Below are 25,521 nucleotides of genomic sequence, written 5' to 3'. Positions count from 1 at the left end.
CTTAAACTGCAAGAACACCTACAAATCAGCTGAAATCAACTCTGCTGTGTGTAACACTAGGCATATGCCTGGTACCTCATGTGCAGAAGAACAGACTCTTGAGCAGTATTTATGGGTGAATATCAACCATATTCTTGACATTAGTAAACACAACTAAAACAGGACAGACATATTTTATATTACAGGTCAACATTTTCACCTCCTATTTTCTTATGACATAGAAAGTAGAACAAGGATAAGGAATAACTAGTAACTCATGAGTGAAGAAGTTTTACTTTCCAAAGAAAAAAATATATAGCAAAGACTACCTGGTGGGAAAGTAAAAGTGTCAGCCTGCATGTAGTATGATTAATCTATACTTTATTAGCAGCATAACACTATTTTAATTTTCTTCTGTTATCTGCCCAAAGTATTTTAAAACAGTCAAGCAAAACAGAGCTAAAACTCAATAATCTAGAATGTTCTGTCACATAGCCTAAGAAATGGTGTGACAATAAAGTCTGTTCACCTTAAGAGCTAGTGGTTTTCAGAGCTTAATAAAAATAGATTAAAATACATCATTATAAAAATTAAAACTTGACAGAGTGAGAAGAATATGTAGGGGAGGTACAATAAATGATGCCATATGCACTCCTCCAGTTAACATTTTTAAGTAATCTCTATCCCCAATGTGAGGCTCGAGCTTACAACTCCAAGATCAAGAGTTGCACACTCTACTGGCTAAGCCAGTTAAGCACCCCTTCAGTTAACATTTTCATTAGGGTTTAACAAATTACTTTTTTACCAATATGTCATAACTACAAAAAACTACACTGGGGAAATCGCTTACCTTTGTTTTTATTCCAGGGCTATATAAAAAATATGCGGTGTGCTTAGCATGAAATTTCACCAACACCTAAGTGATTTTTTTAAATGACTCTTTGTACTGCAACTGTTTTTGTTATCCTCTGCTGCTTTACCCCAGCTAATTCAACACTCCAATTAAAATAAGAAAATGGATAAAGGAGGTTTTAGTAAATGGAATTATTTTATTTTTATTAAAATGAACATTAAAAGTACTTATTTGACTTAAATGAGTATTAATAAGAGGACAATAAGGCCAATGATGCCCATGTATACACGTCTGGGAACACTGCATGCAGCATAATCTGCGAAAGTATAATTATTATATCGACACGTAAAATTAAATATCACATACTAGCTAGAAATTATACTGAATACAATACGATCTCCTATGTTCAACTATTACAAATCATGACTTATTACAAATTATGTTTATAAACCAGCCTACACAATTTCTCATAAATTTGGATCATATAATTTGATTTCATGTTAGGCTTGAGAATGAGCGTCCAATTCAATATCGGCCACACTAATTTAATAAATTTTTATTAACAGAATCCCAATTTGATTTGATCAGATTTATTTTAAAAGAACAGAAGTGAACAACAACAAAAATATTTACAACCAGCACTGACTGTGGACAATAGTTTCAGAGAATAGAAAATGTGATGTCTACTTTCAGTTCAAAACAATTCTTTACAGATAACTTACACAAATAATTTGAATCAAATTGCATTTACTCATGGAAAACAGAAATCCACACAGTGAAAAATACTTCTTATAAATCTGAAAGTATATGAAACCCATAGAAGTTTCCATTTCTGGAAATCTGTTAGGGTTAAAATTATGTAAATGAGGTTAATTCTGGAAATTAGCAAGAGTTGAAAACTATTTTACTATTTTCAGGAGGTGAACTTCCTTCCAACTATTTACTGTTTACTTGTGTTAGTTTTACTTCAAAATTTTGTTTTCACATTTACAAAGTGCAGCTGAATGAAAACTGTAAATTATTTTGAAGATACCTGAAACTGAGCCAGAATATTATAATCCCTTGCATACCAGTACAGATGGTCCTGACTTACAGTGGTTCAACTTATGATTTTTTGACGTGGTGATGGAGCAAAAGCGATGAGCATTCGGCAGAAACCACACTGCGAATTCTGAAATGTGATCTTTTCCCAGGCTAGCAGCACGCAGGCCAGGGCTCGCTCAGGATGCCAGGCGGCGGCAGCTGCTGTACCTCAGCGAGGGGCAACGGCCAACGTGCTACAACCATTCCACACTCACACAACCATTCTGGTTTTCAAGTTCAGGACGGTGTTCAATAGATGATGTGAGGTACCGAGCACTTCGTTACAAAACAGGCTCTGTGTTAGGAGATTCTGCCCAACTGGAGGGGGATGTTAAGTGTTCTCAGCACAGTTAAGGTAGACTAGGCTACGCTATGATGTTCAGCAATCAGGGTAGGTGTATGAAATGTACTTCTGACTTGATATGTTTCCAATCTGCGATGCATTTATCAGGATCTAACTCCATCGTAGGTCAAGGAAGATCTGTATGTATGTTTTTTTTCTTTTATTTATCTCAAGAGATGCACAGCCAGTATAGAAATATACATATAGGCCAGTATACAAAACACAGTGAAATACTTAAAGATCCTATTAAATTACTTATTAAATATCAGAAAAAATAGAGTTCACAGAAGTGAAGCACTTGTTAATGAATTAACTCAATGTAATACTGGGTTTTCGCTTACTTGTTTTATTTTCTCAACTGTAGTCTGTGTTAACATGTTCTTTACACAAGACTGATCAGCATATAAGTTTTGTGAGTATATTTCAAAATTGTTTTGGCTATCTTGCTACAGATTTTCATTTTATATATCATAAACTCTTATCCCCAAGATTGCACTTCAGAGTTTCAAAAAACATAACCGTTATGATTAATAGAGTAAATCTGATAGTTGCCCAAGACTTTCGTAAATACCGGTTTTAAAAACAATCTACTGAGTAAATGCAAAATACTGAGTTAGCTCTTTGTATTTCAGCTCTTTAGCCAAGATAAATTTAAATTCTGAGCCAAAGCATAAGAGACTCTTAAAAACTGAGAACAAACTGAGGGGGGTGGGGGGGCGCCTACAACTGGGGGGTGGGAGGGAGGGGAGGGTGGGTGATGGGCATTGAAGAGGGCATCATTTGGGATGAGCACTGGGTGTTGTATGGAAACTAATTTGACAATAAATTTCATATAATAAAAAAAATAAATAAAAGTAAAAAGAAATTTTTAAAATAAATTCTCAGTTTATAATAATTTTTATCAATGTAACATCATTTTTGTCATTATATTAGCTAACCTAATAAAACTCATCTAAGAGACTGTAATCACTTGACTTTGAGAATCTTCAAGGATTTGACTGGAAGCTGTCTTCCACAAAGAATTCTTCCTAAACGAGACCATGCCCAATTCAAGTAAGTACAATACTGAATTTCTGTTTATGGAAATAAGCAATACATTAGAATATGGTATTAAGTGTGAATAATATCCAGGAAAAGATTAATAGTATGTTAGATTTGTATACTACATTTAGCTTATGAAGCTTTCCAAATACAAAATTGCTCTTCCAAAAAATCCTGTAGAAAAGCAGGAAAAGTATCACATTTTACAGATTGGAGGGGGGGGGGGGCGCCTACAACTTCAGAGCCCCCCCCCCCACTCAGGGCCATTAAGAGACTTGCTTGATGTTGTATGACAAATAACAGAATGACTAGCTCTCACGTATTTGTCTCCCTATACACGGATACCACTTTCTCATCTTATATTCCTTTACAGAGTATAAAAGGAAACATGCTGCTTTTAAATCCTAGAACAAAATGGCTATTACAGTTACCTTAAAAATTTTATCAAAAATCTGTAGCTAAGATACCACACCGAATAGTTGTTTATACTGTTCAGATTCTACTGTTTTCTGTAGCACGTTACAAAGATGAAATTGATAAGACCAAAAAGTAATAATACAAAGCAAAATACCCTAGTCTTGGTAATTCATCAACCATATTCTGTGAGGTCACTTTTACTTTAAAAAATGTAAATCTCACAGTAAGATAAACTCCTAAAATTGTTTTTAGTCACCTTTAATCCCTGACTAAAACCAATGACTTGATGCCTACCACAATTCACCTTACCCAGAGGTCATGTTCAGCGTAGTCAAACAGAAGCCATACTTTCCTATCAGCATGAGACAGAAACACCTTTTGAAGAGAGATGACATTTGGATGCTTAAGCTCTCGAAGTAACTGCAAAATAAGGAAGATCCATTAAAAATTTTTGCTATGAAAATCAGGTTAAATAAACCACACCATTTGTAATTCACAGGCAATAAAAACCCAATGGTAATCAATCCTAAAAATCTCATAACTACCCACACTATTTTAAAAGTGTCCATACAGATGAGGAAAAACTGTTTGGAAAAGATATAATTGAGTAAATCTGTTTTGTTGTTATTGTTTAGTTGGTTTTCTTATTTCATTTTTATTTTTTGTGATAAAATACATAACATTAAAATTACCATTTTAACAATTTTAAGTGTACAATTCAATAGCATTAAGTCTCCTCAAAATGTTTGCAACCATCACCACTACCCATTTTAGAACTATTTATGATCCTAAACAGAAACTCTGTACCCATTTAACAATAACTCCCCATTTCCCTTCTCTTCTCTCAGCCACTGCTAACCTCTACTCTACATCGTCTCTGGATTTGCCTACTCTAGGTACCTCTTTTAAAGTATTAGAGTCATATAGTATCTGTCCTTTGGTGTCTGGCTTATTTCACTTAGCATAATGTTTTGAAGGTTAAGCCACACTGTAGCACTAGCAGCGTCATAATTTCCTTCCTTGCTTAGGGCTGAATACATTCCACGGTATGTATGTACCACCTTTTGTTTATCCATTCATCTGCTGATGTACTTGAGTTGTTTCCATGTTTTGGCTGCTGTAAACAATGCTGCTGTGAACACTGGTATACAGCTACCTGAGTCTCCGCTTTCGATTCTTTGGAAATATACCCAGGAGTGGAACTGGTGGATCGTATGAGACTTCTGTGGTTCACTTTTGGAGGCAACACCAAACCGGTTTTCACAGCAGCTGTACCATTTTATATTCCCATCAGCAACGTATGAGGGTTCCAATTTCTCCACATCTTCATCAACACCTATTTTCCTTTTTCTCCCCGCTCTTTAATAACAGCCACATTGTAACAGATATGAAGTAGTATCTCACTGTGGTTTTGATTTGCCTTTTCCCTAACAATGGGTTAGGCATCTTCTTTAAGGTGCTCATTGGTCATTTGTATACCTCCTTTGAAGAAATGTCTATCCAAAGTCTTCTGCCCAATTTTGAATTGTTTTTTTCTTCTTGTTGTTGTGATCCTTTAGCGTAGATATTAATCCCTTATCAGATAAATGATTTACAAATGTTTTCTCCCATTTTGCTAGTTGTCTATGTTTTGACATCATAAAACAATTGAACTTAAATGTGTAGTTTGCAATTCTTTAAAAAAAACTAATCACGACATTAGAAAATACAACATTTATCAATATCAAATAGCAGATGAGAATTAAGATCTGTAATTCTGTGAGATATGGTACTATTTTCTCAGGCATTTCAAATATATAGTAAAATTGATTAAAATATTTTAGCCTTTAATAAAATAATAAAGAACTTATGCAGACAGAAGCATCTAAGTAGAACACATTTTTATGGGTTTAACCTTTCTCATTTCCTAGAAGGACATTCTTTTATCTAAAATCTTTTATCTCCTTATTTTATTCTCATTTCATAACCAATGTGGCCCTAATAATCCATTAGGATTAAAAGGTTAAAAAGTATTCCTACCTTGTCAACAACAGCTCCAACAATGACAAGAAAAAATTTCTCATCAAGCCTCATACTACGTATTTATCAGTTACAACTGACTTACACAGTGGCTTCCAAATGTGTTCCAAATACATGACAGCCATGTGAGAAAGTCAAGGTCTTGGAACTTACGACTTCAGTACCTTTTATAAGAACACTGCTACCAAAACAAGAATTCACATAAATACAATGTTAACAATATATTAGGGAGTCTAAAATGAATTCAGCAAAGGAAAGACTATGAATGGACTGTATGTTAAATCACTTACATTAACGATTATTCTCCGGAAAGTGATAATTATTTTATTCAGAAGCAAGATTAAATTCAAGTTATCTATTTCTGCTTTTAGAATATAATTTCAAAGCTATGAGACTTTAGAGAGTACACACAAGTCCTCAGAAACCTAAAGGGGCAGTATTTAAGATCAACCATTTCCTAATTAGTAAACAAGGCAAAGAATCTGATAGGGGAAGTCTAGACTTCGGAGTCACCCAGGATAATCCAGCTGGCTGGAGAGCCCTAGTGCTAAGTTCACCTTAGTTCTGGGTCAAGCGTTTTCTCTATTACCTCACGATTGGAACACACTTCTCAGGCACTATTTCAAATCATTTCTGGAAAGTGGCAGGGTAGAAATTACGACAAACTCCATTAGAAACCTACATACAAAGCTATTCTTAGATAACCCCTCAATTTTACTTCCAAGATGAGGCTTAGCTCCGGTACTGGGGAAGTGGGGGAAACAACCAGCAACATACTTTATTAAGTTCTCTAGAGGCCCAAACATGGTGCTAAATAAGCAGAGGACATGCCTTATCTCGCTTAATCACGAATTACTGTATGAAATATTTATATTACTTCTATTTTATAAATGAGAAAATAGTGGTTTGAGGGTATTAAATAATTTGCTCATGGTCATAGTCCTGGGTAGTGGTTACGATCAGGCTTTAAATGCTTTTAAAACTAATTAACTGACTTTTAAAACACAAAGCCAACACTCTAAGGTCTAATACCAATACCTTCCAAGACCTAACACTCGGGGGGGCTATTTCTCATTATACTTCATAAGCACAGATGTCTAAATATATACTAGGGTGTGAAATGCACAGTGACAGGCACAGTGCCTTGCTCACCATTTCACTGCTAGGTTCTAGCACACTGCCTGGGCACCTGGTAGGCACTCATTAGGTATTTGATGATTCATGAATTTGTGAATTTAAAAATATATACAAATGTACAGGCATCATACAAAACACCCTTTGGCTTCTGACCTGTGGGCTAAGATCACTGCTTTCATCATAAAACCAGTCTACTTCTTTTAAGAATGTACTTCTCGGGGCGCCTGGGTGGCTCACTCGGTTTAGCATCCGACTCTTGATTATGGCTCGGGGTCATGATCTCGAAGTTTGTGGGTTAGAGCCCCTCAGTGGGCTCCGCACGAGTTCAGAGCCTGCTTGGGATTCTCTCTCTCTTCTCCTCGCCCTCTCTGCCTCTCCCCTAGCTTTCAGAATAAATAAATAAACTTAAAAAAAAAATCCACTTCTATTTTTAAAACATCTACCTGATGAGTCAGACAACAAATCTTCGAGGGTAGTAATTTAAAAATATATTAACAGTGCTATCATTATCATAGTAAGTAAGTAACAGTAAGTGTTATGGACTGAACTGTGTTCTCCCTCACATTCATATGTTGAAGCCTTAACTGCCAGTACCTCAGAATGTGACTGTATCTGAACATAAGGCCTTTACAGAGGCAATTAAGTTAAAATAAGGTCATTAAGGTGGCCCTAATCCAATCTGAATGGTGACCTTATAAGAAGAGATTAGGTAGGACACACAGAGAGACACCAGGGCAGCTGGTACAGACAGGACCTTCCAACAGGTCACAAGAGAATAGTCGTCTGCAAAACCAGGAGAAGCCACAGAGGAAACCCAACTCTGCAGACTCTCCAATTTTGGACTTACAAGTTCCACCAGGAGAGAGTCAGTTTCTGTTGCTTAAGCCACCCAGTCCATAGTATTTTGCTATGGCAGCCTTGGTAAACTAACTCAGTAAATAACTACTATTAGTGAGTAAGTAAGACACTCTATGCGGGGTGTTTTTTAAAGGGAGATTTATCAGGGGATGGGTCACTGTGGGATTAGAGATGGAACCGAGTCTCAGGGGGGAATTACATCTAAGTAAATATTTCTATTGAAGTACTTCCAAAAAACCAGGGAGCTGTGCTACATTTAGCAGGGCTAACATTAACCAAATACCTCCTACATGCCAGCCACTGTGGGAGATACACTAGGTCCTGGACATAAAATGTGCTAAGACTTGCTGAGGTTCTCCAGTGGGAGACAAATGCAAGTAAGCAGACAATCCTAGGCTGCGGCTGCAGTAGTGGTAACCCATTACCGAGAGCAGCTAACATTTACCTGGAGATTACTGTGTCCAAAGAAGTATGCTAAGCTCCTCACAATAAACCCTATGAGACACTATTACCATTTTACAGATGAGGAAACAAAAACACAATTAACTTGCCTTGGGCCCTACAAGCTAGTAAGTGGTCAAGCCAAGTAAAGCACAGGTTTATTTGGCTAGGGCTTTAAGTGCTACAGGCAGTGCTTTGACATTGGTACTCTGGCACTGGGAACATCCCAGTTTTCAAAGCTGATGAAAAGAACTTCAGCATTTCATCACCCCGTACAGAGCCCACAGCATGTAGTTACATATTTCTTAACATTTTCTAAGGTTGGTTTTTTTTTTTTTGCCTTTTTGAAGATTTTAAGTTAAAAAAAAAATAAAGGTTTGAATAAGCTTAAGCAGTGGTTTCCATCACAAAAATCACCTAAATTCTTCTAATTCTACTGGGAACAAATTCTTGTAATTTCCTGAATACTAAGATCACTGCTAAAAATATAAACGTCTTAATATGTCATTCATTACAAACTTAAGTCATTCTAATTGTGCCACCTAATATCACCCTTAATTTGAACTCTTAAAGTACAAATAAATAAAAAATTAATATTTGAAACTGTATCTTGTTAATAAATACCATGTACAGCTGTGAGAAGATAAGAAAATCTCCAATATTCTCAAAATGACATTGATTTATAATATTAAAATTTTACAACATGGCAAAAATAATAAATTCTGAATTTATGCCATAGGTCTGACGATAGCTATGGGCTGCTTCCATAATTTGGCTATTGTAAATGATACTGGAATAAACACACGGGTGCATGTATACCTTTGAACAAGTGTTTCTGCATTTTAGGGGTAAATACCCAGTTAGTGTGATTACTGGATCCTAGGGTAGTTCTATTTTTTTTTATTAAAAGAAACAAACTTTTTTTAATGTTTATTTTTGAGAGGGAGGGAGGGGCAGAGAGAGAGGGAGACACAGAATCTGAAGCAGCGGCCAGCTGCTGAGCTGTCAGCACAGAGCCTGATGTGGGGCTTGAACCCACAAACCGTTAGATCATGATCTGAGCTGAAGTCAGACGCTTAACCGCCTGAGCCACCCAGGCGACCCTAGGGTAGTTCTATTTTTAACTTTCTCAGGAACCTCCATACGGTTTTCCACAGTTGCTACACCAGTTTGCATTCCCACCAATGGTGCAAGAAGATTCCTTTTTTTCCACAGCCTCGCCAACACGTATTGTTTCTTCTGTTTTTGATTTTAGCCATTCCGGCAGGTATAAGGTGATAGCTCATTGTAGTATTGGTTTGCATTTCCCTGATAATGAGTGATGTTGAGCATCTTTTTTGTCTATTGGCCATCTGGATGTCTTCTTTGGAGAAATGCCTATTCATGTCATCTGCCTATTTTTTAACTGGGTTATTTGTTTTGAGTGTTCCATTTTATCAGTTCTTTATATATTTTAGACACTAACCCTTTATTAGATACGTGATTTGCAAATATCTTTTCCCATTAAGTGGGTTGCTTTCTAGTTTTGTTGACTGTTTCCTTCGCTGTGCAGAACCTTTTTATTTTGATGTAGTCTCAACAGTTTATTTTTGCTTTTGTATCCCTTACCTCAGGAGGCATATCTAGAAAAGTGTTGCTATAGATGATGTGAGAGAATTGACTGCCTGTGCTGTCTTCAAGGATTTTTATGGTTTCATGTCTTACATTTAGGCCTTTAATCCATTTTGAGTTTATTTTTGTGTACTGTTTAAGAAAGTAGTCCAGTTTCATTCTTTTGCATATAGCTGTCCAGTTTCCCCAATACCGTGTGTTGAAGAGATTGTCTTTTTTCCCATTATAAATTCATTTCTCCTTTGTCAAAGATTAAGTGGCACACTTGTGGGTTCATTTCTGGGTTTTCTATTCTGTTCCACACATGTTTAAAAAATTAAACTATATTTCTAAATAATCCATGAATAAAAGAAAAGAATCACAAAGAAAATTGAAAACATTCTGTACTAAATGATAATGAAAATACAATGTAACAAAACTTATGGAATGTAAGTAGAATACAGCTTAAAGGGAAATTTATAGTTTTAATTGCTTATTGAAAAGAACCATTTAAAAATCAATGACCTAAGGTTCCACCTTAAGAAGATAAAAAAGAAATGTAAGCCAAAAGTAGAAGGAAAAAAAATAATATAGAGATCGATAATATAGAGAGAAAATACAAATAACCAACCTCCAATGAAACAGGACATCACTACAGAAGCTACAGATATGAAAAGATACGGGAATAATATGAACAACTTGGTGCTGATAAATCAACAACTTGCGTGAAATAGACAAACTACATAAAAAATACAAAATATCAAATACTAGATGCTATTAAGGATATAATATTAGTTTGTGAATTCTATCAAATATTTATAGAAGAAAAACTACCAATCTTACAGAAACTCAGAATACAGGGGATGAAGAAATGCTGCATAACGTGTTTCACGAGGGCAGCATAATCTTGATACCAAAGACAAAGACATTACAGAAAAGATAATTATAGAACAACATCCTTCAAACTCATACAGTTAAAACTCCTTAACAACACACTAGTAAATCAAATCTAGCAATAAACAACCAAGCAGGGATTATTTCAAGAATGCAAAACTGGACAAACATTAAAAATCAATGTGGTCTACCAATGAAACAGAATAAAAGAGAACTATAGGGTCATTTCAGTACACGTAGGAAAAAAGCATCTGATAAAATTCAATACCACTTATGAAAAAACTAGAAAGAGCTTCCTAAGTCTGACTGACAGCATCTATAAAAACCTACAGCTGGCATTTTATCTAATAGTGAAACACTGAAAACACTTTCCCCAAGACTGGGAACAAGTCAAAGATGTCCGTCCTCATTACTCTTCAACACTATATGGAAGCCAACTCAGTGCAATAAGAAAAAAAATACAAAGATGAAAAGAGGTAAAACTATTCCAAATCATAGATGACATAATCATTTCTCTGCATATATCACCAAAACCTACCAGTGAATTTAGATATAAAATGGATACAAAAATAACAATATTAAAAAAATTCGAAGTATAGAAGCAAACAAATGGGAAGTAAAAATTTTTAAAGCAATCCATTTACAAGAGTACCAGAAAACATGAAGTCCTTAGGAATGAATTTAACAGAAGGTGTGCGTTTTCTCTACAACTAAAAACTACAAAACACTATTGAGAAAAATTAAAGAAAATATTAAAAAACAGAAAGTTTATTTTTGAGTTTCATGGACCGAATGCAGTATTATTAAGATATTAGTTTTCCCCGAATTGATCCAAACCATAATCCCAGCATGCATATTTTAGAAATAAAAATGAGCTGATTCAAACATTCATATGATACTGAAAAGGACCTAAAATAGCCCAAACAATCCTGAAACAGAGGACTAACGCTGGTGGCCTTATACAATCTTACTTCAAATCTTGCTGTAAAGCTAGAGTGACCTCATAATGGCATAAGGGCGGACAAAGAGATCAGTAAGAACGGAACAGAGCCCAGAACAGTTCACACTTACATAGTCATTTAAGTTTTTACAAGGGGAGGGGAGAAGCTCAAACCTTACATCACATGTATACAAACAAAAATGAATCAAACAGAACCCAAACTAAAGCGTACAACCAAAACTATACAGCTTTTAGAAGGAAACACAGGAAAATATCTTCACAATCCGTGGGTAAAGATTTCTTCAGTCAGGCACAGAAAACAATGGTCACGAAAAGGAAAAAATAGTAAATTTCATCAAAAATAAAAATTTGTGCTCACTTTAGGTTGAAGAACCATAATCATATATGTTAAAAATAAGTGTTCATATTTCTTTCCGTGCTTAACTTCATTTACAGTTATCAACATACACATGAAGAATGTCTGTTCCTAAAATGAGTTGTTTTCAAAACATTTTGCTGAAGTTTAATAAACACAGAGAAAGAGCACACAAACCCGTTAAGTGCACAGCTCAGTGAGTTCTCACATACTAAACCCACATAACCAGACCCAGAACAAGAACAAGAAACAGCACATTACTAGAATCCTGAAAGTTCCCTTGTCTCCACTTTCCATCACTCCCTGACCCCTCCAAAGATAATCTCTATCATGACATCTAACATCACTGACCACAGTTCAATGGATTTTGATTCTTTAAAACTAACTAGAATATACAGAACTGTAGATGCTGGAAGAACTGATAGTTAATGTACAGATATCCTTCCTCTAGATTCAAGAGCATTAAAAATCTATCAATTACATGAAAGGTAATTTCCAGCATGGCATACCCTCCACCTCACCTCTACTCTTCCCTCGTGGAGGTAATTCTTACATGTCTTCCTGGAACCTTCCTTGATTTTCTCAGTTAGATGTAGATCCTTTTCCCATTCTCCATAGAGTTCTATCACTGTGCTTGGTATACCATTATTATAAGATATATGAGTGTCTTTCCTCATCAGCATGTAAATACTCAAGGCCAGGGACCCTGACTGTTCCGTTTCTTTACTTTTACCTACTCTAGTTCCTGTCAACATGACATACAACAAATGAATGAAAACCCAGTGGTATAAATCTATTAAATGAGTAAAATTATCTAAGTTAATATATCTAGCTCACAATAGCCTATTATCTGTGGATAGATACAAGGGCTAAAAGCAACAAGATTATAATATATATTCTATAATATTCTCATTATAGCCAGAAAAGATAAATTTGGACCCACAGTGCCACAATAGTAAAAACTGAAGTAAAATCTCATGAAAGTAAAACTCAGTTTAAATCTGTGAATAATTATTTAATAGTGCATTAAGATGAATATTTTCCTTTGGGATTAAAATGAGATTCTAATGCCATATGGAAAGCTAAGTTTCCAAAAGAAAACAGCGCATATTTTTAACATATTCAAATGAACAGATACAATGAAAATCAAGTAACAATCTCATTTTAAGTTCATGTAATGACATCAATCTCATTAAAATAGAAATACTAGTTTTAATGAAAGCACATAGGTTCCTACAAACTTACTTTTATTGCACCCAATGAAATAATAACTGGACCCTTAATATTTAGTGACATTTATCAGAAAAATATATATTTATATAAACAACTAAGACTGACTTACTCCCAAAGAAATGAATTTATGCAGACACTTTTGCTAGAACTACATGCCACCTTTACTTCTCTTAGGAAAGAAATATATTTTTCTACAAATGGCCAATATGAAAAATATTTACCAACTTTCAATTAATGTGTATATGTGACAAATACAATTCAGAGACCACATAGTTGACATTCATGAGTCAAATGATAATAATGATTATAAAAAGAGCTTCACTTACTGCTATTTCTCTACATGCCGACATAGAGATCCCAGTTCCTTCTATTTGTTTTAAAGCATAGTCCTTATCATCTTTCCTGCAAAAACAAAGTTATTTTAATATACAGATAAAACTAAATTTACGTGCATCTTTAGTAATATAAAATATAAATAAATATAAGCCACATATTTGATACACAGACCACTTTTCACATGTGTTAAATAGTATCCTATAGGAAGAAGTTTTTAGATAATCTAGTTCAATCCCATTATTTGATAAGGAAAGTTACATTCAAAGTAATAAAAAGACTTGTCCAAGCCTCCATGGTTTGGGGAAGACAAAGATTCAGAAATGGAGCTCCAGACTTTCAGCAATGATACGTATAGATTTCCTTTTATACACGCATGTGTGCGTGTGTACTGTACCCTCAACACACACACACACACACACACACACACACACACACACACACAACCTTGCTTCCTAAAACCATTCAGATATCGGTGGGTCAAAAAAAAAATTAAGAAATGAATGCATCAGCAAAGTACAAGATGGTCATAATTTCAAACATGTTATAGTCCTCATATCTCCCAAATACCTTTGAAGAGATTCACTCAACATGTGTTTACTAAGCACTTACTATGTATTCAGAACTGTGCTTGGTATGGGGGTTACAGCAGAGTTCCTTCTTCTATGGAGCTTTCTGTGTCTGCTGGCCTAGACAGATAAGTAACTAACATACTGCAGTACAATATAAGTGCTATGATAGGGCAAGCGCAAACTGCAGAGGTTACTCAACAGTTACTCTGGTGGAGGACCTAAGCAAGGACTTCTCAGAAGAAACACCATTCAACTGGGGCCTAAGTGGCAATTTTCACACTGTTTTGACTCAGGACCCCTTTACTCTCTTGGATATTACTGAGGACCTTCAAGGTTTTGTTCGTCATATCTATCAGTATTTACCCTATTCGATTTTAAAAATGGGAACTTTTAAAAACAGAATACAAAGCACCTATCCGTTAGCCAGCAGAGCGATGATGTCACGTTATGACACCTTTGGGAAAAAAACCCACTGTACACGCACAAGACAGTGAGAAAGGAAATACCATTGGCCCTTGAACAGTATGGGTTTGAGGTGCACGGGTCCACTTACATGCAGATTTTTTTCAATACAATACAGTACTGTAGATATATTTTCTCTTCTAGTTTTAGTAACATTTTCTTTTTTCAAGCTTTCTTTATTGTTAAGAACACAGTAAATAACATATGTAACATAACAAACATGTGTTTAATTTGCTGTTTATGTGATCTGTATGGCTTAAGTAGTCAAGTTCTTAGGGAACGAAAAGTTATATGTGGATTTTAGACCGTGGTGACCGCGGTAGGCTGTCGGCGCCCCCAACCCCCACGTACTCAAGGGTCAACTGTGACATCACAGCACTACTATGAAAATCGTGTTGACCTTGCAGATTCTCTGAAAGGATTCTGGGGGTAACTAGCGGTTCCCAGATCAGAGTTTGAGAACTGCTGATGTGGGGTTACGTGTATTTGTGTATGTGTATGTGGCTTGAGTTAAGACGGAAACACAATGTGAAGACGCCTGAAGCGAGACAAAAGCATTTGAGGAGAACAGACATCGCAAACGACGGGGGATGAGGCTAAGGACATTAATCGGGAACCAGAACATAAAAGTCTTTTTACTCCAAGAATAACAGGAAGCCCTCCATTAAAGATCTCTTTAATAAGAGACTATCAATTATATTTTACTGGGAAAACGTATCTTTGGCTGCCTTTTGAATGCTTTGGGAGAGCAAATAAGAACAGGAGGCAGAGAAGCCACTGAAAAGTAAACAGCGTTAAAGTAATTCAGCCGAGAGACGGCGGCGGTGGCTGCACAACGGTGGTTTCTATACAGAGGACACGGACCGGAGTGCGCGAGGCAGGACCAGTAGCACTTGGTGACAGGATACTGGTCAGAAGGAAGGAGGAGGAGTCAAAGATCATGATTTCTGCCGAGGCAGCAGGTTACCAGCAACATTACCGACTGAAGTAAGAAACGGGAGGAAAAGGACCGAGGGAAGAAGAAGACAGCTCTGTTTTGTGTAGGTTGAGTCTGCGGCACATCCGAGATACCAGAGTGAGGACGGCAGGCTGAATAGACAAGTCTACAAGCTCGAGAGAAAGCTGAAGACACGCGTTTACTATAATTAGGACACACACGGTAATCAAAGCCATGGGGGTAAAGTGACGCCAGAGAGGTCAAAAAAAAAAAAAAAAAGAGTTTCAAAAAGGGTAGAATAGTAAATAGTATCGAGAGCTGCGGAGGAGACTAGTGAGGTGAAGAAGCGTTCACTGAATTTAGCAATGATGAAGTCACCAGAGAGCAGACCGGGCGAAAACGGTTGAAGTGATGTGACGGCAGAGTCCACATTGCAGCAGCTGGCGATGAACGGGGCACAAGCAAACTAAGATAATAAACGGAGACATCTGAGAGGGAGAAAGTACACCAGCAGCTGGGATGACGCGCAAGGTTACAGTTACTAGTATTTTAGGATGGAAGAGAACTGAATAGGTTAAGCACTGCCAGGAAGAATCCAGAGCGAAGGAGCTGCTGATGGAAGAGGGAGAGGCAGGTAAAAATTAAGAGAGCCAAGACGGAAATGCTGAGGAGAAATTAAACAAGGCTAGACGGAGAAATACTTTCAGGGAGAGTTCTCACCTGCTGGCTTTGAATCTTCCTCATGTTGGAAATTAGGTCATATACTAAAAGTAAGAGGAGGGCACCTAGGCGGCTCAGTCAGTTAAGCGTCCCGACTCTGGACTTCGGCTTAGATCATGATCTCACGGTTCCTGAGTTCAAGCCCCGCATCTGGCTCCATGCTCCCGGCACGGAGACTGCCTAGGATTCTCTCTCCCTCTCTCTCTCCCCCTCCCCCACTCCCTCTCAAAATAAATAAACCTAAAAAATAAAAGTACGGGCAAAGGTGGTAGAGTTCAAGATTTGAAAGGATAAAAGGAGGTTTGGTTGAATAAAATCTATTCATTTAAGTTCACTTAATACTTTATCTCAAATTATTAAAACATACATAGCTTTATCTTCATGATTGCAATATATTTACACCAAATCCTTAGCTGTGGGGGAAAAAAAAATCCCAATTCCAACATTATTTTTCTGAAAAAAAGATTTGTCTTATGACAATCGGCTTTATAACATACTTTCTAGTAAAGCCCCATGGGCACTCATTATTTTAAAAATACATTAAGTTGGGGCGCCTGGGTGGCTCAGTCGGTTGAGCGTCCGACTTCACTCAGGTCACGATCTCACGGTCCGTGAGTTCGAGCCCCGCATCAGGCTCTGTGCTGACGGCTCAGAGCCTGGAGCCTGCTTCAGATTCTGTGTCTCCCTCTCTCTCTGGCCCTCCCCCCGTTCATGCTCTGTCTCTCTCTGTCTCAAAAATAAATAAATGTTAAAAAAAAAAATTTTTTTAAATATATTAAAAAAAAATAATAAAAATACATTAAGTGTACCTACACTCAATGTTCACTATGTCTGAATGATGTGTGAAAGAATTAAAAACATGAAGTTGAAGAGGGGGATGCAAAAATAAAATGACGTCAGGACTAGAATACGTCTGCCAGACACTTTCACATACACGGTACTGGTTTAACCAGATGGTTAACCCAGGAGTGAGTACAAGGGATTGTTATAGGTACTATTTGAGGATAGCATCCTAGATCTGGGCACTCTAAGGAGAAAGAGAGTGGTGGGAAAGAAAAGAAATTAAACCCAAGACTTACCCATTCACCTCCTTAACAACAACCCTGAATTTCTCTTGTATGTAAATGGCCAAGCTGCCATATGCAAATGTCTTCTCAATGAACTGAAAAATTCTAATCTGCAAACAGTTCTCTCCCCCATCCCAAGTAATTATATGTGTTATATTTTATAAAGGTAAGTGATGAGAAAGAAAGGTGAAATGGGAGAATAGAAAAACTTTAGATGTTTGATAATCAAAAAGGCAACCTCCTCTTGAAAATCATTGAATTACCATCATAATATAACAGCACTTTGTGGTTTACAGAGCACATTTATTTATATATCCATCCACACAGTCACTTTTTAGTAAAAAGGCACATTGGAGAGGAAAAGGATTTGTTCCCTAGTTTCAGTCATGATCTGGTTAAAGTAGTCAGACTGCATAAATAAATAATTGCAATATAGTGTTTTAAGTGCTATAAATAGAAGGGACCAACTACAACTTGAAGGGTTGAAGCAAGATGAAAGAAAGCTTCAGAAAGAGGCTACCTAAGCAGAGATTTTCAAGATTTCAGAAGTTTGTGAGGAAAGGAGGGAGGGGCTGTGGAGAGAAATCAGTAGCAAGAGCAGACGTTCCAGAAAGTGGGAACGATACGTACAAAAATACAGAAGCATGGGGAAGGTGTGACATGCTCAGAGAATAGCAGAGAGTAGCAGGAGCAGTTTAACATCATGAAACATGCTCACAGTCCTGAGGATGGATGAGATTTTAGAAACAGGCAGAGGGAAGATGGGAGGGGGTCAGCTGTGTCATCTGTGTCCAAACAGGGGTACACAGAGTATATGTGCTTCACTTCAGGGAGAGTAAAAAAACGTAAGTATGACAAGAAAATATTACATTAAAAATAATAAAGAAAGCTGAGGGAAAGTGTGTTACACGAGGAAGCCGAAAGGAAGAGAATGGAACCATGACGAAAGAGGAAGCCAGGAACAGAAAATGGCCGTAAAGGAGCGGGTAAAAAAAATGAGCAGTGTTTTGGTACAAAAGAGTAATGCACACACATGTGAAATTTCACTTCCTTCCTAAAACCCTACTAAAACAATGGCCAAGAAATTTTTTAAAAATATTAACTCACATGGATGAGAAATGGAGAGGAGGCAGCATAAAGCTTTGGAAACTAGAAAGTAAGTGGACAAACACTAACTGATTAACAAGACCCAAGAAAAACTAGATCAGACACTGACAGTGAAGGAAACTGAGGACCAATTAGACGCACACAGCAAGATCCTCCAAGATCAGAGAACTGACAGTACGAGATAACTCCGGAAGTAGGACTGGCTGAGTGGAAGATAAAGCTGAAGAGACATTCCTAGAAAATAGAATAAAATAAGAAATGTGAAAGAAAAACAGAAAAATTAGACAACCAGTCCATGAAATCCAATATACAAGTAACTAGCAGTTAAGAAAGAAAGAACAGAGAAAAGAAGTAATTCAAGGCAACTTCCCAAACCGAATGACAGGATTTCTAAAACTGAAAGGGTGCAATGAGTTCCCACCACAAATAGCTGAAAACAGACCCACATCAAGACACAATACCTACATCTTTCAGAAAAGTGGAGATGAGCGGATTTTACAAGCTTCCGGTGGAGACAGGTAATGGGCCATTTGGAAAGGATCAATATTGGCCACGAGAAAGAAGAAAATCCTGCCATTTGTGACAACATGGATGAACCTGAGGACATTAAGCTAAGTGAGATAAATCCCATAAAGAAAATACCGTATGATATCACTTATACGTGGAATCCCTGAACTCATAAAAACAGAAAGCAGAATGGTGACTACCTGGGGCGAGGGGCACAGGGAGATGTTTAATGAACAGGATAGTGATTATAGATAACAATACTATATTATAAACTTCAAAGTTGCTAAGAGACTGTATCTTAATGGTTCCCACTAGGGGGAAAAAAAGTGTTAGCTACACTACAGTGGAAGTCATATTACAATATACAAATTTATCAAGTCAACAAGTGGTACAACTTAAGCTTACACAATGCTATATGTGAATTATATCTCAATTAAAATAAATTTTAAAAAAAGAATCAGGAATCAGGATACCTGTGGACTTGTCAACAGCAGTTTTAGAAGACAGAAGGTCTGGCCTAACCGCACTACGTAAAATCATGAGGTACTGATTACAGTGTCAATAGAAGTTGTTTGGGGTGTAAGAGCCTGTTCTGGAGAATTACACTGTCAGCTGCAATGACAGAAAAACATTACGGAGTAGTCAGCCAGATCAAGGAGCTTGAGCCAGAATGTAAATCAGTACAGTACTTCCTTCATGGAAAAAGTCATGCTTTACGGGAGAAGCAAAAAAGAAAGAAAGAAACAGCTGAACCAATCACTGTTAGTTACGTAGTAAAAATTGTGAATTACATGAAGTGTAATGTGTTAAACTGAAGATGTAATTATCTTTATTATGCAATAATCTGTAAGCAGATCATAAGCAACCGTCACTGTTGTGCTGCAGTACGATGGCTACCGAGGGAAAAGGCCTGGGAGGATGCTAGCCCACAGCACGAATCTCAGCGACTGTGCTCGACAATGAGCTGCCCTGGCGGAATGCTACAGAGATGTGAATTCAGCCCCCTAACTTGCTTAAGTATTTGGTATTTTTAATAATCTTAGTATTTCCAGTTTGGGACAGAATGCTCTTAAAGATACATCCTTGGGCCTTAGACATATTTTAAATCATTTTTAATAAAATCTATTTAAAAAGATTAAAGGTCCTAATAATTATTGTTCTTACTGCAATTAGTATTTTCAAATATGGCTTAGGAACTACTTTTTACCTTTGGATACCACGACTAAAGTTCACATGTTATTATCATCTGATTTTGTCTTTTGTGAATTTAGGTCCCAAAATCAAAATAATAAAGCGGATGTCTTTTACACTTAACGTATCTTTGGATTTCTTATTTTTAAATTTTTTTTTTAACGTTCATTTATTTTTGAGACAGAGAGAGACAGAGCATGAACAGGGGAGGGTCAGAGAGAGAGGGAGACACAGAATCTGAAACAGGCTCCAGGCTCTGAGCTGTCAGCACAGAGCCCGAAGCGGGGCTCGAACTCACGGATCGCGAGATCGTGACCTGAGCCGAAGTCGGCCGCTTAACCGACTGAGCCACCCAGGCGCCCCTGGATTTCTTATTTTAAAAACTCTGTTCTCTCCAAATTGATTTATTTGACAAATTAAAGGAGTTCAGCTGTTATACATTAAATGCAAATAAAATGTATTAATGTGCATATACATATGTGTGTATGTGTGTGTATATATACATATATGTACATATACAAACATACACATATATATACATATGTACATATGTTTGGTGATTTATGTACATTGAGCTGAGAAGAGGCAGACTCATGTTCTTAGAGAAAAACTGGTACAATGACTGTTTCAATATTTTTGTTTCTAGGTTTCAGTATCCTAGTCAATTAAGAACGAACATAACATACTTGATGGTAGAAATCAAGAAGCCTTGCAGATTGGTTCAAGTCCTCACTGTTCACAATATGTTCTAACTCCTTGGGTAACCACTGACTAAAGCCTTACATCCTTGTGTATTATATACACATCAATAGAGGAGCTGCTTTCTCCCATTCTAAAAATTCTGGTTAACCTAATTTTCCAGAGCTGTTCAACCTTATCTTCCCTGGCTAGATACTTAATCAGCTCTATACGCTCTCAGATTAGGTGACTGGCTATTTTTGAAGCATCATTAGGGAAAGACTGCACTTGAACCCCCATGGAAATGACCTTGCCATACTCTGTTGACAACTACAACAGCAGAACTCCTTGGATGCACAGCTCTCAATTACCGTGACATTACAACACATCCTCAAATTACTGGAAGACCGTCCCAGCCAGAGACCTCAAATTGAGGATGCCTAAGAATCCTCCAGAAGATGATCCTAGAGAATGAGACAGCTTCCACCCAGGACCCATGGAACAAGATTTAAATGGCAAGAACCAAAGACCGTCAGGCTTAAATCTGCATGCTCTCATTCCACAGCTCTTTTCTAGCCTCTATGCTGGTTTAAATTTCTGAATTATTAACAGACACCTGCTATGTCTAATAACAATACCCTTAATATTGCTCTTTGTATCCCTAATCACTCCTTGTATGAATCCAATACCTGGCTACAATTTGCTCATGATTTCACTAAAATAATGCAAACAAGCTGATTATTGAGATTTTAGCCACTTTCTTTTGGGAGCAACTCCGCTCACTCTAGTTCCTGGGCAATCACACTCAACTACTAAGCAACTCCTGAAATAGTACACTCAAAATAGTAAACAGGACAGGGAGCCCCTGTGATGTCAAACCTAGCAAAGTTTCTGTCTACACCAAAACCACACTTGGGACTTGGCTCTTTGCTTAGAAACAGATTACAAAACCTGTTAATCTCAGCATGTGCCATACTGCAGTGCTCAAATGACTCCAGAGTCCTACATGTGCACAGCCATTTTTGCTTTGGATGATTCAATAACTAACCTTACAACAACAAAAAGTATACATAAAGAACTCACTTCAGGCCAACAACTGAGGTTGCCTGAACAGCCTCCTGATCAATGGAATTCTGGCAAGAGTGAAGATCTGGATTTTACAGAACAATGTCCTGAATGGCTGAATTTGGCCAAAATGAGGGGCTGAGAACAGTGAAAATAAACCCCGCTGATAATCAGACTGTGATATACCTAACAGATTAGAGGCAATGCCAGTACAAAGGCACACAGGAAATAAAGTTTGCCTAAGGCAACACCACAGCTGCAGAATGACTAAAATGGCCCTTTTATGAGTGATTACTGTTCTCTTACCAGTGAGTCCCAGCTTTGCTTCACTCCTACTCTTGAAGAGAATGCTGAGATACCCAATTACCAAACAGACCCCATTTCATGAGAGTATCCAATCCAGAGCTGATCTACTCCCCCAGTCTTTCCTGAAGACCATGCAGCCCAAGCCCAAACCCTCCGAAGCCCTTGCCCACTCCCTCTTGCTGAGATACCTCACAGTTCCCAGATGTTCACTGTCATTTGCTACGGCAGACTAATAAACTTTGACTACCGGTGCATTATTGATGGCCTTATGCCCAATAATCTCACATGAAGTTATAGTGCGTTAAAGCAAACTGAAACAACACTTCCTTTCATTCATTTAAATTGGGTACACTCTGAGAGCACATTCTAATTAGCCACACTATATCTTGCTTAAAATCCCTTGTCATATTAACACATTCGGCTCTTTTGATCGTCTGACAGATGAAATCTAGAAATTAACTTTTTTGTCAACAACCCAAGTTTATTTTAAAAATTACTAAAATTACTAATTCTAGATTTGAGGGGATTTCTTGGCACTTTGGGGGAGGTTCCTGTGCTTGGCACAGGTATAGTCTCCAAGATACAGCAGTGAAAAAGAATGCCCTATCAGGAATTACTTTCAAGTTTCTTGGCAGCTCCAGATGCCAAGCTCCAAGAAATTATAAACCTTCTTGTAAACCTAGAAGTGAGTATCTCCCATCTACATGATCTCAAGCAATTCACGCTAAACTTGTTAGTTCTCACACTTTAAACTCATCTTCACTTTGTTTGGAGAAACAGCTATGCAGAATTTAACAAACTGCTGAGCTTGGAAGTCAGAAAGTAACTCTTGGTCCCTTCCTGTCTGTTCAGTTATAAGATTACAGTAACATGATCAAGTATCATTACATGTGGGGGTTTTCCATCAAAGTAAACTACTTACCAATCTTTTTAAATCAACTTCTCAAAGTGCCATTTTTCTGAACATTAACTCTAGAAAGTTATTTATAGTCACTGCATCTTGACTTCAAGAACCGTATCTTAATATTCGTTGTCTATAATCATTTTTCTTCTCCTTAACATTCATGGTCCAAGAACTAAGAAACGCTAAAACCAGAAATCAATGCATAGTATTTTTCTCCCAAATGGTTGGTCTTTCTTGCTATTTCACATATCCACTAATTTATTTCCACTTGGCCCCAAATACTGTTTTCTTAAAAGTACTATTACATCAGGCATACGAATATACTCAAATGTTTCTAAAATATTCATATTATACTCCAAGTATTATTTTAATTATTCAAGATTGATGTTATTAAGACACCCTAAAAATGTCTTCTTCTCCCTTAATGTACATTCTACCTCGTCGACAACACTCTGTAATTGAAAAGATTATTATGAATGCTCATTGTTGAACAAATGAACTGGATGGGATCTGAAGTCATTACATTACAGCTCTGTCTCTCACATGCAGAGGGTTTATTCTGTCATTAGCAACACAGCGTAAAACCTGAATTTATAAATAAAAATCTGGCCACAAAAGTTTTTCTACGTAAAGAAATCAATAGACTTCTACCCTCTCACTCTTCCCTTCTATTTTTGTTTCCAGTATCTTTAAAGATTAACATTTAACATTATTTAAAGGTTCTCATTTAAACTGGTGAAAAACGTAAAGGAATGGTAACCTCATGTACTATTAACAGTATAAACTGGTACTTTTTAGAAAGCAATCTGGAGTAGTGGTATTAAGTATGTATACTTCCTACACCAGCAGTTCCTTTCCTAATTGATTATATACCATAGGAAAGGTTTCATATAGTGTCAAAGGAGGACACTGTTGTGGAAGCAAATAGGGGCATACTATGTATACACCACCATACCATGTATACATAAGTAACACATGGTGTGTACATATACAGTATTGAGAATATCTGGTCAAAAGCAATGAACTGGGTCTACATATAGCTAAGCAGAAACATAACATTTTTAAGAGGAATGAGACTAAACCATACCCAAGCAATATTTTCATGGGTACAAGTATATAATAAAGATATTTAGATTAAAATAGGGGCTGAAAGGATCTATACTCAAGAAATCAGAATGAGAGGGCACCTAGGTGGCTCAGTCAGTTGAGTGTCTGACTCTTGATTCCAGCTCAGGTGATGATCCCAGAGTTGTGGGATCGAGCCTGGTGCCGTGCTGGGCGTGGAGACTGCTTAAGATTCTCTCTCCTCCCTCTGCCCCCTCCCCTGCTCAAGCTCTCTCTCTAAATAAATGAATGAAATAAAATGAAGTGAAACAAAAGAAAAGAAAAGAAAAGAAAAGAAAAGAAAAGAAAAGAAAAGAAAAGAAAAGAAACGAAAAGAAAAGAAAAAAGAAAAGAACAGGAATTGATTATAGTAGGAGAAGAGATGGGATAGAGACAGGAGAATGAAAAATAAAATATAGGACCTTGCACAGAGTGACAATGATAGTATACCATGTACTTAACAGTATTTTCAATTCAATTCTATGTACAGAAAAACAAGAAACAACCAGTTAAATGGAACTATCCCTACCCAAGTACAAAAACAGGGTTTCCTAGAATTCTGGGGAAAAAATTACAGTGGGAAAAGAATTAAATTTGGTATATGCCAAAGATAAATAAAATTAAGAAAATTTCAACAGAATTACATAGATATTTGACAGTGTTAAACACAATAAAATTAACAAGGTCTGACTAGACTAAACTTACAGAAAGATCACACATTAGCACACAACAGAAATATCAACATTGGAGGCAAGAAGGGTAATTAGGAAGCTACCGTCAATAATCTAAAAGTTGAGTAACAAGTTCCAAAACTAAAATTTGCTATTTTCAATACATAAATAAACAGGAGTGGAATTAAGGAGTGATAAACTTCCTTGCCTAAGAACAGTTCCAAATACAGTGCTTCAAACAAGTTAAAAACTGGCAAGAAGAAACTTCTCTCTTCTTCCCTGTTTCCTTCCACTCACTCACTCTCTGCCCCACCAATTACACATAAGGTAGAACTGGATAGGGTCTCACTGTAATTAGGTGAAGATGTAACATCTAACCAGAAAGCAGAGGGCCACACAGAATAATGAAACATGCAGCATATTTCAGAGTGGATGGGGTAAAGGAGGGGCATCAGCTCCCAGTGAGTCTCTCCTTGAAAGGCAGGGCCGTGCCAGATTGGAGAAGCTGAAGTCTAGCAATATTAACATTAACTAACCTTTTACATTTGACACTTTCATACCATTCCGTAAAAAATTACTCTATTAGTGGATTTACAAGGGCTGTGTTCTCCTAGTTCTTAAAGCAAACTCACTATTATCTGAAGGGAGGAAGCAAAGTTATTTCCCAGGAGTGGGAACTATATACCTTTGCCT

The 25,521-nt window shown here is 36.9% G+C and overlaps 1 protein-coding gene across 5 annotated transcripts in view; it reads right to left on the bottom strand.

Annotated features, from left to right (window-relative positions):
* CDK8 (cyclin dependent kinase 8) overlaps positions 1 to 25,521 on the bottom strand; it is a 113,369-nt gene that overhangs the window by 42,431 nt on the left and 45,417 nt on the right. For all 5 annotated transcript variants that reach the window (XM_047078012.1, XM_047078019.1, XM_047078027.1 and 2 more), the window contains exons 2-3: positions 13,531 to 13,606; positions 4,026 to 4,136 (exon numbers count right to left, since the gene is read on the bottom strand). In XM_047078012.1, the coding sequence (XP_046933968.1) occupies positions 4,026 to 4,136; positions 13,531 to 13,606 (187 nt within the window). The remainder of the gene's footprint in view (positions 1 to 4,025; positions 4,137 to 13,530; positions 13,607 to 25,521) is intronic.

This window comes from Lynx rufus, unplaced genomic scaffold (assembly GCF_022079265.1).
Source record: "Lynx rufus isolate CCGP_SWC_20201006 ecotype Redwood Valley unplaced genomic scaffold, mLynRuf1.p SCAF_1, whole genome shotgun sequence".
Lineage (NCBI taxonomy): Eukaryota > Metazoa > Chordata > Mammalia > Carnivora > Felidae > Lynx > Lynx rufus.
The sequence above is the reverse complement of the archived record's forward strand: the minus strand, read 5'-3'. Positions and strand labels throughout refer to the sequence as shown.